This window comes from Stegostoma tigrinum, chromosome 4 (genome assembly GCF_030684315.1).
Source record: "Stegostoma tigrinum isolate sSteTig4 chromosome 4, sSteTig4.hap1, whole genome shotgun sequence".
In the NCBI taxonomy this organism is placed as follows: domain Eukaryota; kingdom Metazoa; phylum Chordata; class Chondrichthyes; order Orectolobiformes; family Stegostomatidae; genus Stegostoma; species Stegostoma tigrinum.
In genome coordinates this window covers 130513409-130529779 of record NC_081357.1, presented here as the reverse complement: position 1 = coordinate 130529779, position 16371 = coordinate 130513409, and the positions used below count along the sequence as shown (strand labels likewise).

The 16371-nt window shown below is 39.1% G+C and overlaps 1 protein-coding gene across 12 annotated transcripts in view; it reads left to right on the top strand.

The window, feature by feature from the left end:
• The window catches only part of dtnba (dystrobrevin, beta a), a 537031-nt gene that overhangs the window by 341485 nt on the left and 179175 nt on the right, over positions 1 to 16371 (top strand). For 10 of the 12 annotated variants that reach the window (XM_048530760.2, XM_048530763.2, XM_048530770.2 and 7 more), the window contains one exon: positions 4467 to 4556. The exons of the other annotated variants lie outside the window; for them this stretch is intronic. In XM_048530760.2, coding sequence (XP_048386717.1) covers positions 4467 to 4556 — 90 coding nt within the window. The remainder of the gene's footprint in view (positions 1 to 4466; positions 4557 to 16371) is intronic. 12 annotated transcript variants of the gene reach the window in all.

The following is a 16371-nucleotide window of genomic DNA, read 5'->3' as shown; positions in this document are numbered from 1 at the left end:
GTGCTGTATGCCAATGTCTGTTAAAATCTAGGTTGAAATGAATTAAGTTTGAAAACCTAACACTTCAGTGAAGTACTCAGGCCACACAGGATTTGAATCCCCAAAAGAGAAAAGATATTGCTGATTCAAGCTGTTGTTTAAATGATACTTCTGAGTGTGTATGGAGATATGACACTGTTGGGGTTAGCTTTGTGCTTAGCCTCCTAACAGTCCTTGCTGAAAATATAAAAGTAGTGAGAAGGAGGGGCCAGACAACTTGGAAATTGCATGAAAATGATATTTCCAAATAAGAACTTCTGCAATGAAAACAGAAAATTTAACACGTTAGGCAACATCAATATAAAAAGAAACAATTCAAGTGTCAGTTAGATTGTCCTTTATTAGAAATTAACAATGTTTGTATAAAATGATTTAACTATTTGTTTTCCATAGTATTTCTTATAAAATGCTTATATGTATTTTCAAAAATATTAAGATTATTAATTTAGCAAGAGGTAGGATGAAAGGCTAGGGAAATCCTCCAGAATTAAATATCTGATAGCAAAAGCAAGATAGTGATCTAATCAGATAGCACCATCAAATATAAGAAGGTTGCTTCAGTAGTTTACGGCAATCATCAGAGCTAATAAACTAAAAGGTTTTAGATTAAAGATTATGGACTTGAAATCGCCTGAGTGATCAGTTTTATTTGTGTAATTTGTTAAAACTTAATGTTATGGTATTTGTTGTAGAGATCTCCATGGAGAAATAGCTGCCCATAGAGATATGGAACATGATGTCATTTATTCATTCATAAAATTTTCAGTAATACCATAGCTTTAACACATAATGGTCCTATCAATGGATTAGTAATCAAATGGAATATGATAGTTTGAGAATTTAAATTTAGTTTTTTTAAAATCTGCAAATAAACAAAAAACTAGTCTGAGTGAAGTTAAAAATAAAGCTGTCAATGTCACTGAAAGCCAATATTACTGAAATCAGAGAAAAGACTTTAATTTACATACGGTGCATTAAAAACTCAGAACGTCCCATCATTCTGTCAAACCAGTGTAATCCTATTAAAATTTGGAAACTATTGGGATAAAGGAAAGGCTTCTGCTAATTTGCCTACAGCAAAGTCCCACAAACACCACTGTGACAATTAGCAGACAATCTGAGGGATATTGATTGATGGATAAATATTGTTCAGGACACTGTTCTGCCTGTACCTCATCTTTAAAAGAGTTCACTTTTAAGTGGTTCATGTTCTTTGTGCACACAATATTGTGACCTAGCCTTCCAGTTAGTCTACAAGCTGCATACACACAGAAATCAATTAGTTTGCTATAATGTCTGCTTCATACTTTGTAAAATGTTTCACTGATTTAAATAAAATAATCCATAGAGTTAATCGATTTCTGATGATTAAAACCATGATGTGGAGGTGCGGGTATAGGACTGGGTTGGACAACGTCAGAAACCGCATGACATCAGGGCATAGTCCAACAGGCTTATTTGAAAACCCAAGCATTTGGTGTCTTACTGTACCTACTAACACCTGAAGAAGGAGTAAAACTCCAAAAGCTTGTGTTTTCAAATAAACCTGTTCGACTTTAACTTGATGTTGTGTGATTTCTGATCATTAGAACATTATCATTAACGTCACATGGTGATCATTGGTGGAAAACTTTGCGCTGATGAGGCCTTTTGCATTTGAACAGTCAGTAAGTGAGTGAATCTACAATAAAACAGATGGTTGAGGGTATTAAACCATGTTAGCATGCATGAGAAAACCCTTAATGTTATTGTTTGTGACAATGCTGGAGAGTGTTGGGATCCTAGCCTTCTGGTAAGAAGACAAATCACTATCAAGGGATCAATTTAATGTACTTGAGAACAACGAGTGATCGGGATGTGCCCAGACTGAGCTCAAGCAAGGGAAAATCAAAGGTGTTGTGTCGGAATGTTCACATTGGGACACACCACTCTTCCTAACAGAATTTAAAATGTTTAAATAATGTTTATAAATATTATGGTTTCCAGATTCGGGTCAATCCAGTGCAGTAAAGCAAATATTAAGATTTGGTTAGAAATTGGGAGTGAACATGTACTCAGGCTTAACAGATCAGGATTACTAACTGATGAACTAAATATCCCCAAAAGCTGTAGAATTACAGATTAGAGCATGGAACGAGGCCACGTAGTCTGACTTGTCTGTGCTGACTCTCCGTGGGAGCAATTTACTTTGTCTCACATTCTTGGCTTTTCCCTTTAGTTCTGTATATTTTTCTCCTCTTTCTCTCTCCTTTTTCAATCCTTTCTAGACATTCAGATGATGAAATACTTGCATCAATCCGTTTCATAGAATCATGCTCATATTATACTCTTGTATACGTTGTACTCTTTAAGTTGAATTTGTATTTAGGATGCATTTATTTTATTTCTTCATATTCATAGAGATGTACAGAATGGAATCAGAGCCTTTGGTCCAACTTGTCCATGCCGACCAGATATCCCAAAATAATCTAGCTCCATTTGCCAGCATTTGGCCCATATCCCTCTTCCTATTCATGTATGCATCCAGATGCCTTTTAAATATTGTAATTGCACCATCCTCCAACAGTTCCTCAGGCAGCTCATTCCATTTACACACCACCCCCTGTGTAAAAAAGTTGTTACTTAGGTCCCTTACAAATCGTTCCCCTCTCACCTTAAGCATGTGCCCTCTAGTTTTGGACTCCCCTACCCTGGGAAAAAGACCTTGGCTATTTGCGCTACCCAAGCCCCACATAATTTCATAAACCTCTATAAGGTCACACCTCAGCCTCTGACACTCCAGGGAAAATAATCCCAGTCTATTCAACCTCTCCTTATTGCTCAAACCCTCCAACCCTGGCAACACCCTTGTAAATCTTCTCTGAAACCTTTCAAGTTTAGCAACATCTTTCCATAGCAGGGAGAACAGAATTGAGTGCAGTGTTCCAAAAGCAGCCAAATCAATATCCGATACGGCTGCAATATGACCTCTCAACTCCTATACTCATGGATCTCTCAAATTAAAATTCCATATTAATCAACTAGGATTCATGCCATTTTGACAGAAGCCTACAGAGTCCATAGACCATTTTATGAGCAGGTACAGAGAATAGTGCTTATTGTGATTTTTCTGATGGGGAGTTAGAAAATAGCATTGAGATGTTGACTGCATCCATCCCCATTGATGTTTTCCAGAAGAATTTGCTAGGTCAACTAAAGACTTCTGGCATTGAAGAGCTACTCAAGAATGGTTGAAAGTCAGATATGGTCCTCACAGGTGAAAGAAGCTGGATGAATTCATTGCATCAGGTTCCCCAGACAGTAAACCTGATGGGTTGTTAAGATGCTTCAATTGTTGTTAATAGCATCCTTATAAAATGTATTTAGTCACTAAATCAGGCAGCATTAATGCATGTTACCATATTTTTGTCACATTTTGAAATGGAGATTGCCTAAACTGGTGGTTCATGTTTTATATTTGGCATGAAGGTTAGTTCCCATGTTTGGAGTGGTTTATGCAGGCTTCAAAGATCAACTTATAAAATGTCTTTTACAGTATAGAGGAAGTGTTTAACTTTTTGAATAAATGATTTGGCAGCAGAGAGAAAAGTCAGACTCTTTCTGCCAATGAAAAACAGCAATTAAAATATCGAGCCTCATGTCGAACTGTTTTTACATTGATGATTCATTAGTATTGAACAACTATTAAAGAGAGACTATCTAGTGATTTGTCACATCCTTCACTAATCAATAGTGTACTGATGATCTTAAGGCTGCATGCACTTCCTTTGTCAATTTCTTCCGTTATAAATCCCAATGACATGTTTTATATAGGAAAGTATTTAGCTCAGCTTGTCACACTTTAATTGCACCTTTGTGCTCAGCGAAATAGTGCAGTCTAATCACAGGTGGGAGTGATGAATTAGGGGGTCAAATCTAAATAGGCAGATTCCCTTATAAATACAGACATAAGAATTTAGTAAAGCATACATGAAATTTTATGTGTGTGAAATTTTGAAATGGAACCCAAATTGAGACATGATGAGGCATTATATGACTTGTTCTAGTTTTAAGGAAAATTGTTTACATCAAATATCCAGTGTTGGCTGAAGTCTGTTAACATCAAAATGTTCAATATTCCTTTGGATGATTTTTAATGATAAAACAGCCTATTATAACTGTAAAATTTCTGATTTAGAAAAGCCATATAATCGAGCCAATGAACCTGGTCTAGCACAGTAGAAGTAAGGATGAAACCTTTTAGTACAGGCTTGATGTACTCATACAGGCAGACGCTATGTTTTTGTTCTTTTGTTGATTGAAACTCTCTTAATACATTTATTTTACTGCATTGTGTTTATTTTATTATTCTAGAATGTGAATCACGTGTGCTTTTATTTTACTTCTTCAGTTCTACTTTTTACTTTATTTACCTCCATTGTCACTAGGTTACAGTACGACATGGAAATGGCCAATCAGCTCGCTGATGAGCACGATCTGATAGCAGTCTATGTGAGCCGACTGCAGAATGACACACGGTCAGTTTTTGTTGAGTTCGACGTAGAGCTATACTTGCGAAATAAATCTTTGAATGCTTTTAAAACATTTATCTGTCCATTTGGAATGATTGGAATGCCATAATCAAGGTGGGGTGGGATGGGGAGGGTGGGATTGGCCTTGAAAATTCCACGGAGTATTGTATTAAGAATTAAGAATTCACAGTGAGCTAGTGCCTCTCCTTCACAGGGCAAAGAAAGTTAGTGTTAACTCCTAATGACTTCTTACTTTCTTTTTTGTTTCGGTGCAAATGCAAAGTACTGCTTCATAATTCCAATCAGGACGTAAGTCTGCCATTTGAGTGCAGCCGTTCCAAGTGCACAAGGCGTTGATGTTTGGTTACATTCTCTAGAATATATGCCTGTCAATTGCAATACTTATTAATCAGACTGCTGAACTTCTATGAACAGAGCCCTACTGTTGTCCATCACTGAGCAGGACATTCACATATTATTCTTGTTTGATACTCTCAAAATGTCACACTCAACAAAAAGATACTTAGACTTTCAATCGTGGAGCTATTGCAGTGGGTGTGTTTTTGAGTCCAGTTCATTGGTGGTAATTAGTCTTTACTGGAATCAATAAATATGCATCAGTGTTTTTTTTGTAATTAGGTGTTTAATCTTATCCTTTAGTAGAGAATGTAGTGCTGGCTATGAATAATGGGAGTGAAGTAGAATGGTCCTCAGTGATAATGGGAACTGCAGATGCTGGAGAATCCAAGATAATAAAATGTGAGGCTGGATGAACAGAGCAGGCCAAGCAGCATCTCAGGAGCACAAAAGCTGACGTTTCGGGCCTAGACCCTTCATCAGAGAGAGCTCTCTGATGAAGGGTCTAGGCCCGAAACGTCAGCTTTTGTGCTCCTGAGATGCTGCTGGGCCTGCTGTGTTCATCCAGCCTCACATTTTATTATCTAGAATGGTCCTCAGCCAGTTTTCCCATTGACTAAGTCATTGCTAAGCCATTCTTTTAACTTGAATGTGGAGTGCATTGAGTTTCAGTAGTGTTCACTCCTTCAGATATAAGGCAAACGTTAAGACCAAAGTAACTCAAAACTAAATGCCAGATTTCTTCAAAAGAATTTTCTTCACCTTTTTAAATGTCCCGGTTTTATTTTTCAATCTACTTACAGTTTAACATATTTGAAATCAAACAAAGCTTTCAGGGGCACTGTTCAGACAGTGTGCTCACCAGTTTAGGAGCTGCAGTCTTCTCTTCCCATTGACAGCGTTAAATGTGGTACTGAATTTTTATTACATTTATTTCTCTAGAACAATGGTTCAAGTTAGGTCCATTAGACACTACTTTACAGGCTCTGTGGCGATTGGTGCTTTGGCTTAATCCAGCTGTACATGTTTTAATTCTACATATCAGTTCAAGTGTAACACCCCATGGGGAGTGAAAAGGAATGAAAATTTCTTGCCCTGCAGTTCAGCTTCATTTTATGGCAAGTGTTTATTCCTGGCTCCTGTTGTTAAACTAAAGGCAGTACACTTAAACGTCAGTGTCAAACTGTACATTATACTGCAAATTAAATGTGAACTAATTTCATTGTGTCGCCTGATATCTATACTTGATACTACATTTTTATTCACCCTGCTGCAATTTATAATCTCAATTGCAGCAATCAACAAATCATATAGAATGTTGAATTGTGCAATCATCAAAGTGGAACATAAATCAGCGGAAATGGAGTACTTCATGGTGCTTTTTGTCTCAGGGAATACTTGTGAAAGCATTAATGCTAAAATACATTGTGGAACATTGAACATGGAACTGTGCATCACAGGAACACACCCTTGGCCCACAGTGTTGTGCCTATCATGACACCAAATTAAACTAATCCCTTCTGCCTGCCGTTGGTACATATCCATCTACCCCTTACATATGCATGTGGTTATCTGAAAGTCCCAATAATGGCCTTATCATATCTGTCTCCACCACCACCCCTAGCAGTGTATTCTAGACTCCTACTTCTCTCTGTGTAAAAAAAAACTTGCCCCTCACATCTCCACTGAATTTGTCCCCTCTCACCTTAAATGCATGCCCCCTAATGTTAGACATTAAAACTCTGGGGAAAGGATTCTGACTGTCAACCCTATAATGCATCTCATAAATTTATAGACTTCTATCAAGTCTTCCCTTAGGCTGCACTGCTCCAGAGAAAACAACCCGAGTTTTTCTAGCCTCACTTTACAGCTTAAACATCTAATCCAGGCAGCATCCTGGTAAACCTCTTGTGCACCCTCTCCAAAGCCTCCACATCCTTCCTGTAATGTGGCAACCAGAATTGAATGCAATACTGTAAGTGTGGCCTAACCAAAGTCTTATAAAGCTGTAACAGGACATCCTGACTCTTCTACTCAATTCCCTGACAGATAAAGGCAAATATGCCGCGTGCTGTCTTTACCACCCTATCTACTTGGGTGATAATTTTCAGGGAGCTATGGACATAAACCCTAAGATCCCTCTGTATGTAGTGCTCTTCAGAGCCCTGCAATTAACTGTACACTTTTCCTTAATATTTGACCTCCCAAAGTGCAGCACCTCACACTTAACCCAGATTAAACACCATCTGCTATTTCTCTACCCATATCTGATCTATATCCCACTGTATCCTTTGACAACCTTCTATACTATCAACAACTCCATCAGTCCTTGTATCGACTGCAAACTTACTAACCCACCATCTACATTTTCATATAAGTCATTTATAAATATCACAAACAGCAGAGGTCCCACTACTGATCCCTGTGGAACACCACTAGTCATGGACCTCGAGCTTGAAATACACGCTTCCACCCATACCCTTTGCTTTCTCTGGGCAAGCCAATTCTGAATCCACGTGGCCAAGTCTCCATGGATCCCATACATCTTCACCTTCTGAATGAGCCTAACATGGGGGTTGTCAAAACCTTTACTAAAATCTGTGTAAACAACATCCACTGCTCAACCCTCATTAATCACCTTCGTCACCTCCTAAAAACATTCAATTAGGTTAGTAAGACATGACCTGTCTTGAGCAAAGCCATCGTGACTGTCCCTAATTAGGCCATGCTTTTCCAAATATGCGTAAATCCTATTCCCAAGAATTCTCTCCAATATCTTCCCAGCCACCAATGTGAGACTCACTGGTCGGTCATTTCATGGATTACCCCTACTTATCTTCTTGAACAGGGGAACAACATTAGCTACTTGCCAGTTCTTCAGGACCTCTCCAGTGGCTGATCAGGATCCAAGGGTCTTGGTCAAGGCTGTAACAATCTCCTCTCTTACCTCTCAATAACCTGCGTTGATACCATTGAGCCCCGGGACTTATCCACCCTAATGCTCTTCAAGAGAACCAACACCACTTCTTTCTTGATCTCAAAATGCCTGAGCATTTTGAATTTTGTAATGTACATTAGCATGCTCCACAAAAACCTCACTATCCTCCATATCCTTCTCCTAGGTACATATCAACACAAAGTACTCTTTTAGGATCTTGCCTACACCCTCTGCCTCCAAGCAGAAGTTTCCTTCCTAGTCTTTGAGTGGTCCTACCTTTTCCCTAGTTATCCTTTTGTTTTTAATATATCTATAGAATTCTTTGGGATTCTGTTTAACCATACTTGCCAAGGTAATTTCATGGCCCCTTTTTGCTCTCCTAATTCCCTGCTTGAATTCTTTCCTGCTTTCTTAATATTCCTCACGGGCCCTGGCCGATTTTAGCTTCACAAACCTTATGTATGCTTCTTTTTCCCTTTGGACTAAATTCATACCCTCCCTCATTATCCAAGTGTCCCTTACCTTGCCATCCTTAATCTTCCACCTTACTCAAACGTGCCAGTCTTCAAATCTCATCAGCAGATTTTTCAAATAATTCCCACATGTCACATGTGGACTTTCCTGATTACAGCTCCTCCCAATTAACATTCCCTAGCTCCTGCCTAATAGTGATGTAATTTTCCCTCTCCCAGTTTAGTACCTTGCCACAAAACTTATCCTTATTCACAGCCATCTTAAAACTTAAGGAGTTGTGATCACTGTTTCCAAACGCTGTAAGTCCAATCACCTGGCCAGGCTCATTAGCCAATACAAGGTCCAGTAAGGCCCCTCTTCTAGTTGGTCTATCCACATGCTGTTTCAAGAAACCCTGTTGGATGCACTTAACCAGTGCTGCCCCTTCTAAGGCTCTTGCTGTTAGGCAGTCCCAGTCAATATTGGAGAAGCTAAAGTCACTCACAATAACAACCCTGCTATTGCATCCTTTCGTAATCTGCCTGTATATTTGTTCCTCAATATCTCAATGGCTGTTGGGGGGCCTACAGTATAATCCTATCAGAGTGATTGACCGATTTTAATTTTGAACTATACCCGTATTGCCTCAGCAGATTACAAACAGTCTTAAGATGTTACAGATCTAAAACAACATTAAAGGAAAAAGAAAAAAAAAACAAACCAAAGTAGAAGAAGAAATGATACTCTGAAAACAATTAAAGCTAGGGATGAGCTAACAGAATCTAGGATTGAATATTTTGGAGGAAAGACTTCTTGAGATGTGAAATTTCTCCAATGCTAAATGCTAACTCTGAAGTTGAACAAGTTAATGTACTGTTGTAGTTAGCCGGTCCTGTAGTGGATGGCACTGTATGTCACCAAAATACAAAAGAAGGCACAGTTACTTTTGAAGAAGTTCTAACAGCACTGGATTATTTTAATCTGAGAATAAACAAAAACCTTGACTGGCCGATATTTAACTGTAGCTTCTAGTGGAGCCTATTGATAATTTCATGAATGAGCTCAGTTGATTGGTGTAGCACTGTGACTGTGGATGTTTGAAATTAGACTTCAGAAGAGGCAGGATTGTTGTTTGAGTTATTAATGGCTCTATATAAGATTACTTACTGTTCAATGAAGAAATAGCTTTGGAGAATGATTTTCTAGTTGTGCTGGAAGCAAAAAGTAGAAAGCCATTCAGACAGATTTGAATGGACAAGAACACTCCTGCCTCAGGAGAGCAACAGAATGTATTCACTTTATAAAGATGCAGATTGCAGGAACTACCAACAGAGCACATTGAGGGAGGAAAGATTAACACAAGGTAGGATCCAGGAGCAGAGAAAGCAGTTTAAACAGAGAGTGAGAATCTCCAGCACAGCTTATTTGGATAGAGTGGTTTGGAGAGAGCGCGGTTTAGAGAGACAGCAGGAAGCACCAGCAGAGAGACAGCAACAGAGCAGATGAGAGACAGAGCATTGTGATCAGAAAGTAAAATCAAAGTGTGGCATTTGAGGAGAGATGGTGAGTATTTTCCCTTTTACTCTTGTCTAAACTAGGATATTTCAATCAGTATAATTATTAAAATGCTTATCAGTTAAAATGAAGAACTAGTGAGTAGCTGGTGTGTGCTAGCTGATATTTTTGTTTTTAAAAAAGATTTACTTCTACCACTAGAGTTTGTTAAACATAAAGCTTCTACAGCCCTTAAATTCTTAATCACTTGGGTGTGTCTTTGATTACAGCCAATTTGTAGGAAGTGTAGGAACCTCAGCCTTTGTAATTTTTCGAACAGGTTTGAGGTATTATCAGCTGCTGTGGATGAGAGTGAGAGCTGTAGCATGGAGAAGCTGACTGTGGTACAAAAAAACATTCAAGTGAAAGGAGCAGAAAGGAATCTAACAGCAGGAGGGGACAAATGAAAGGGATTGACATTATTCCCTGGAGCAAAAAGCTGGCATTCAGAAGGATATGGTGCCTGCTTGGTGCCAGGGTTCAGGGTTCTGCTGAGGGCTGGAGAAGAACTTGCAGTGCTTATTTCCCCAGGCACATTTACTGTCGGATCAGTTCCAGCATCAGTGCCCTGTGAATATGTCACCATCTGTGACACACCAGTTTTGGAGCTGCACATCACTTATCGAATCTGATTTACTTGTTAATTTTCACGTAGCTGTGGGAAGAACCCAAAGATTACCTTTGAAGTTCTGCTTCTTAATTTGGGACCTACTTCCCACACAGACTACCCAGGACTTCTTTCCTTATCCTGCCTATGTCCTTGGCATCTATAGATACAGTAAGCAGTTAGAAAAGCTGATAGAATATTATGTTTTAGTGCGATGGCCATTGAATTCAAAATTGGGAAGGTTATGCTTTAGTAGTACAGAGCATTGGTGAGACCGCATCTAAAGTGTACAGTTTAGGTCTCTTTATTTAAGGAAGGTTGTAAATGCATTTCAAACAGTTTGGAAAAGGATTACTGGACTAATACCTGGAATGAGTTTGTTATTTTATGAATATTTTATGAACAGGTTAGACTTGAACTTAAGGAGCTTAGTAAAATAAGAAATACGTTGTTTGAAACATAGAAGATCCTGAGGGGATTTGCCAGCTAGATTTAGAAAGGATATTTCCTCTTATGGGAATATCTAAAACTAGAGGTCACAGTTTGATAATAAGATGTCAACTATTTAAATTAGATGAGATATTCTTTCTCACAGAGAATCTTTGGAATGATTTCTCAAAAGAGTGGTGAAAACAGAATCTTTTTAAGGCAGAGATTGTTGAATTCTTCATAATAAAACATGTGAAAGATTATTGGAGGAAGGCAGGAAAAATGAAGTAGTCAGATAAACCATAAACATTGAGTGGTGGAGGGGAGATGGAATGGTAAGTGTAAAAGTAGCTATACATGTGAATGATTAAAGGTTAACTGTAGTGGGAAAGCTTGGTAGGAGATGAATAAGGCCATGGTTTTGAAAGGCGTGAAATGAACTTCCTGATGAAGTGATGGATACGGGTACAGTAACATTGTTTAAAAGACATTCGGACAGATACATGAATAGGAAAGATTTGGAGGGATTTGGGCCAGGAGGGGAGGTGATGATCTGGTATTATCGCTGGACTGTTAATTCAGAGACCCAGATAATGTTCTCAGTACCCGGTTCGAATCCTGCGATGGCAGATAGAAGAATTTGAATCCTATAAACATCTGGGATTAAGAGTCTAATGAATACAATAAATCCATTGCTGATTGTCAGGAAAAACCCATCTGGTTCACTAATGTCCTTTAGGGAAGGAAACTGCCATCCTTACCTGGTCTGGCCTGTATGTGACTCCAGACCCACAGCAATGTGGTTGACTATGAACTGTCCTCTGGGCAGTTAGGAATGGACAGTAAATGCTGCCTGGCCAGCAACACCTCATTCCATTAATGAATAAAGGAAAAAAAGAAGGAGCAGGCAGGTGGGACCAGTGTAGTTTGGGGTTATGTTTGGCATGGACTGGTTGGACCAAAAGGTCTGTTTCCATGTATGGCTGTATGACTGAGTTATTCTAAAGTTGCTTTCACCTATAGCTCATCTGATAAAATGTCACAGTTTTTGGGTGACAATCAGGCAGTGTAGCACCTAGTGCAGTTGGCACCATCTCTGCCTTCTGATGGTCAAAGTATTATGTTTGACTATTCAGTGTAATGCGTAGCCTATGTGATAAACTGACTTTGTTCTGTAAGACAAGTACCTCCTCTTGTTAAGACTCAATGGCGCCATATTAATTATATAGGCTGTTCAACTCAGCATTGAGAGGAGGATTAGTGGGAACACTATACATGAACCACAAGCTGTCAGTGTTTGGTAACTGGAACCCAATATAACAGTAATCTGGCTTTGACCACACTTTGAATACTCTACTTACCTGACTGATTGTTTGTGCATTGGAACTCTGATGTACAAGAATACACTGGGGAAAAGTTGACATTTTCTCTAAGCAATGGTGACTTTGCAGAGATATGAAAGATGGTGATGGAAGTAGAAAGAATAAACCTCAGACGTTATTTTAAAGTGAGTTGTAGAAATAAACAAAACAATTGCTGCTTGATATCCAAACCAAATATTAAATAGTTTCTAAACCTGACTTTAAATTCCACACCAATCTTATTAATAACACATTTCTCAAAGTCTCAGTACTAGCCTGTGAGAAATCAACATGTGGGGTGGAAATGCTGGAGATTTTCCTTTGTTGCTAGGTATAAAACATGATAGGATCTGATTTTAGAAGAGCCTATTTTCAGGAAAGCAGTTCATACCCCATTATACCAAATACCACATTCTCAAGACACATTCTCAGACTATAAACACAATCATTACATTTCCACGGTTTTCCTCCTGCATCACTTTGCTTCTTTTGACAGATTCAGAAATAATCTCAGAAAATGTTCCTGTTGTGAAGTACAGCTTTTGTGTCAATTAATCTACTCGTGTGACCAAAACAGCTTAAATCACTTTTGGGAATATTTTTGCAAGTCCATTCTGATATGTGTGCTTTTCAGTCGCTCTTCAATGTCCTGAGTAACTGCTGATGTTTCAGCCTTATCATTTACCCCTCTGAGGACCTTTTCCATTCAAACCCAACAAGATTGTTTGTCCCCTATCCAGTACATCAGTATAATTTCCAATTCCTTCCAACTATTTAATTCTTTTTATTTGCCCTTTAAAATTGACAGTCTTTAAAATAAGCAATAATGTCCGAACTGGGTAAATTGCAGATCCACTCAGGTTCCAACATAAAAATGATTTCTCAAAGTCCAGTTATCTTTATGCATTCTTCATACAAAGTTTATTCAACAGCAATGTTTTCTCACTGGAGATTGCATTTGTACTAATAAAGTGGCTTCTTCCAGCTATTTAGCAAAGTATTGCTATTCTCAATGTGTTGTCATCAATTAGAATTTTCATACTCCCTGACCTTAATTTTATCCCCGTTGCTGAGTGAATCTAAATAATGCTTTAACCAATCTATTCTATACCTGTCCAGATACAACCACTATTGAACACTGCACAGTTAAATAAATTCAACACATACAATTCTGTCAAACTGATCCTTATCATCATCTTTATCTTCAATTCAAGAACATTGCTATTCTGTAGGGACAATTAACTGCACAATGATAATTGGAGTCATACTTGAAGCATCTGTTGAACTGTTCCTTGTGTTCTGGGGTTCATTTCCCTACTATTGCTGCTCCAATCCTATCTCCTGCTGTGGTATCTAGTTTTGTACAAGAGCTTTCATCCTCATTCCTCTGCTGGAACTCACCTTTCATACTGGAGCTTGTGCCCAGTGTACCAACAGTCTTGAAATACTATAATCATTAAGTTCATTATTCTTTGTGAAACAGCTAAATGACCCATTTTAACATCAAAGGTGCTGAAAAGGACTGCTTCCCAGGAATATTCTGAAGACAGCAGATATTTGCAAGAACTGCACACTCCAGCTGAGACCAAATCTATCCACATACTGGATCTTAGCAGAATCCAGTAATTTAGGTTGACGTGCTGAACAAAGAATTAGGATTATATTAATTAGGATTATTCCACGGCACAACATCGTGGGCCGAAGGGCCTGTACTGTGCTGTACTCTTCTATGTTCTATGTTCTAATTTCTCAATTGAATTTCTGCATCTCTTGTGGAGATTTTTGAGATTCGTGATGCATTCCTCCATGGAATGTCCACCTTTCAAAATCACACAAAATCTGACCATCCTTTGTGAGAATTCAATAGATCACTTTTCTGACAGACTGATCCATGAAACAACCAGGTTTCCCTCCATACTGAGCTGACAGACTTCCAGCGTTCAAAATGTTCCACTTCTGATGTTATTGTTGCTCAATACTGACAATACTGAGGCCTTACCTTGCTTTCTGTTTGGTAAAGACATAATTTGTGCCTAAATTCCACTTCGTTCCTCCAGTGGTCCTATCGTTCGGGCTCAGAACATCAGAGGGTAATCATATCCTGGGAATTTACACTTGGCTTTTAGCTATTTTCCAGAAAACCGCTTTGATTATAAGCTTCTGTCTGAAAAAAAATATTCATTTCCAACTTGCATCTCTTTCTTAGGCAACCTTCTCCGCAACATTTTGAAACTGGTAAATGAGGAAACCATAAACTGATCTTTACTGGCTCTCGGTTTTACTCTTATAATGGGGCATTGCAATTGGATGGCCCCAGACTCCATCTGAGTCTGTAAGTGTGCATCTTGACGGTATTATCCAATCAATGCCTTTGTCCTCTCCACCCAAAAAACTGTGGACACTTAGATAAAACAAAGAATTGCAGGTGGTGATCTGAAACAAAAATAAAGACCTAGCAAGGAGTGAAAACAGAGTTAACATTTTGTGATTCTTAATCTGAAGGATCATGGGAGTTGAAATGTTAATTATGTTTCTTTCCACACAGATGCTGCCATACCTGCTGCGTTTCTGCAGTAATTTCTGTTGTTTTGTTTGCTGTGGACAGTTAGCTTTAGTCGATTTGTGGATGAATGGTTTTTGATGTATCATGTCTTTAATTCTTTGAAGAGATGACCAAACACCTGGGTGAAGGTGGAGCAGTGGATGTAGTATACATGCATTTAAGTAAGGCATTTGATAAAGTTCCTGATGGTATGTTCATGCAGAAAGTAAGGAGGCTTGGTATAGGGGAAATGTGGCAGATTCAGATTAGGCTGACCCTTAGAAGACAAAGGGTGGTAGTGGATGGAAAATATTCAACATGGTGCTCAGTTACAAGTGATGTACCACAAGGATCTGTTCTGGGTCCTTTTCTATTTCTGATTTTTGTAAATGATTTGGATGAAGGAGTGGAAGGGTGGATTAGGATGTCCGTGGACGATATGAAGGTGGATCGTGTTGTGGACAGTGCGGAGAGCTGTTCGAAGTTACGAAAGGACATTGATAGGACGCAGAGCTGGGCTGAGAAATGGCAGATGGAGTTTAACCCTGAAAGGTGGGAGGCGATTCATTTTGGAAGGACACATTTGAAAGCAGAATACAGGGTTAACAGAAAGATTCTTGGCAGTGCGGAGGAGCAGAAGGATCTTGGAGTTCATGCCCACAGTCCCCTGAAAGCTGCCACCCAGGTGGATAGAGTTGTTAAGAAGGCGTATGGTGTGTTAGCTTTCATTAATAGAGGGATTGAGTTCAAGCGCCGTGAAGTTATGCTCCAGCTATACAAAAACCTGGTTCGGGCACACCTGGAGTATTGTGTCCAGTTCTGGTCGCCTCATTACAGGAAAGATGTGGAGGCATTGGAAATGGTGCAGGGGAGATTTACAAGCATGTTGCCTGGAATGGAGGGCATGTCTTACGAGGAGAGGTTGAGAGAGCTAGGGCTTTTCTCTTTAGAACAACAAAGGATGAGAGGTGACTTGATAGAGGTGTACAAAATGATCAGAGGTATAGATAGAGTAGACAGCCAGAGACTCTCTCCTAGGGTGGAGGTGGGTATTATGAAGGGGCATAGTTTTAAAGTGAGTGGAGGTAGATACAGGGGAGACGTCAGAGGTAGGTTCTATACTCAGAGAGTGGTAGGGGCTTGGAATGCATTGCTGGAGAGGGTAATGGAGTCTGCATCATTAGGGACATTTCAGTGGCTATTAGATAGACATATGGATGATAGTATAAGGTAGGGGTGGGGGTTAGACAGACCTTAGGTTTATGGCAAAAGTTCGGCACAGCATCGTGGGCTGAACGTCCTGTACTGTGCTGTACTGTTCTATGTTCTATGTTGTATGCTCTATGCTCTAAGGCCTATGTTCGAAATCACCCTTTTTCATCTGGAGTTCTCCTGCCAGCTTGTGTTACTGATGGTTTGTACTGACTTGACACCTTCTCACAGTCACCCATAACTACCCTGTTTTATTACATCTCCATCACCTATTGTTTTTAAAAGCAGAATGCTGCAGATGCAAGAAATCTGGAGGGGTAAAATGCTGTAAATACTGAGCAGGTTTAGCACCATTAGTGGAGAGATAG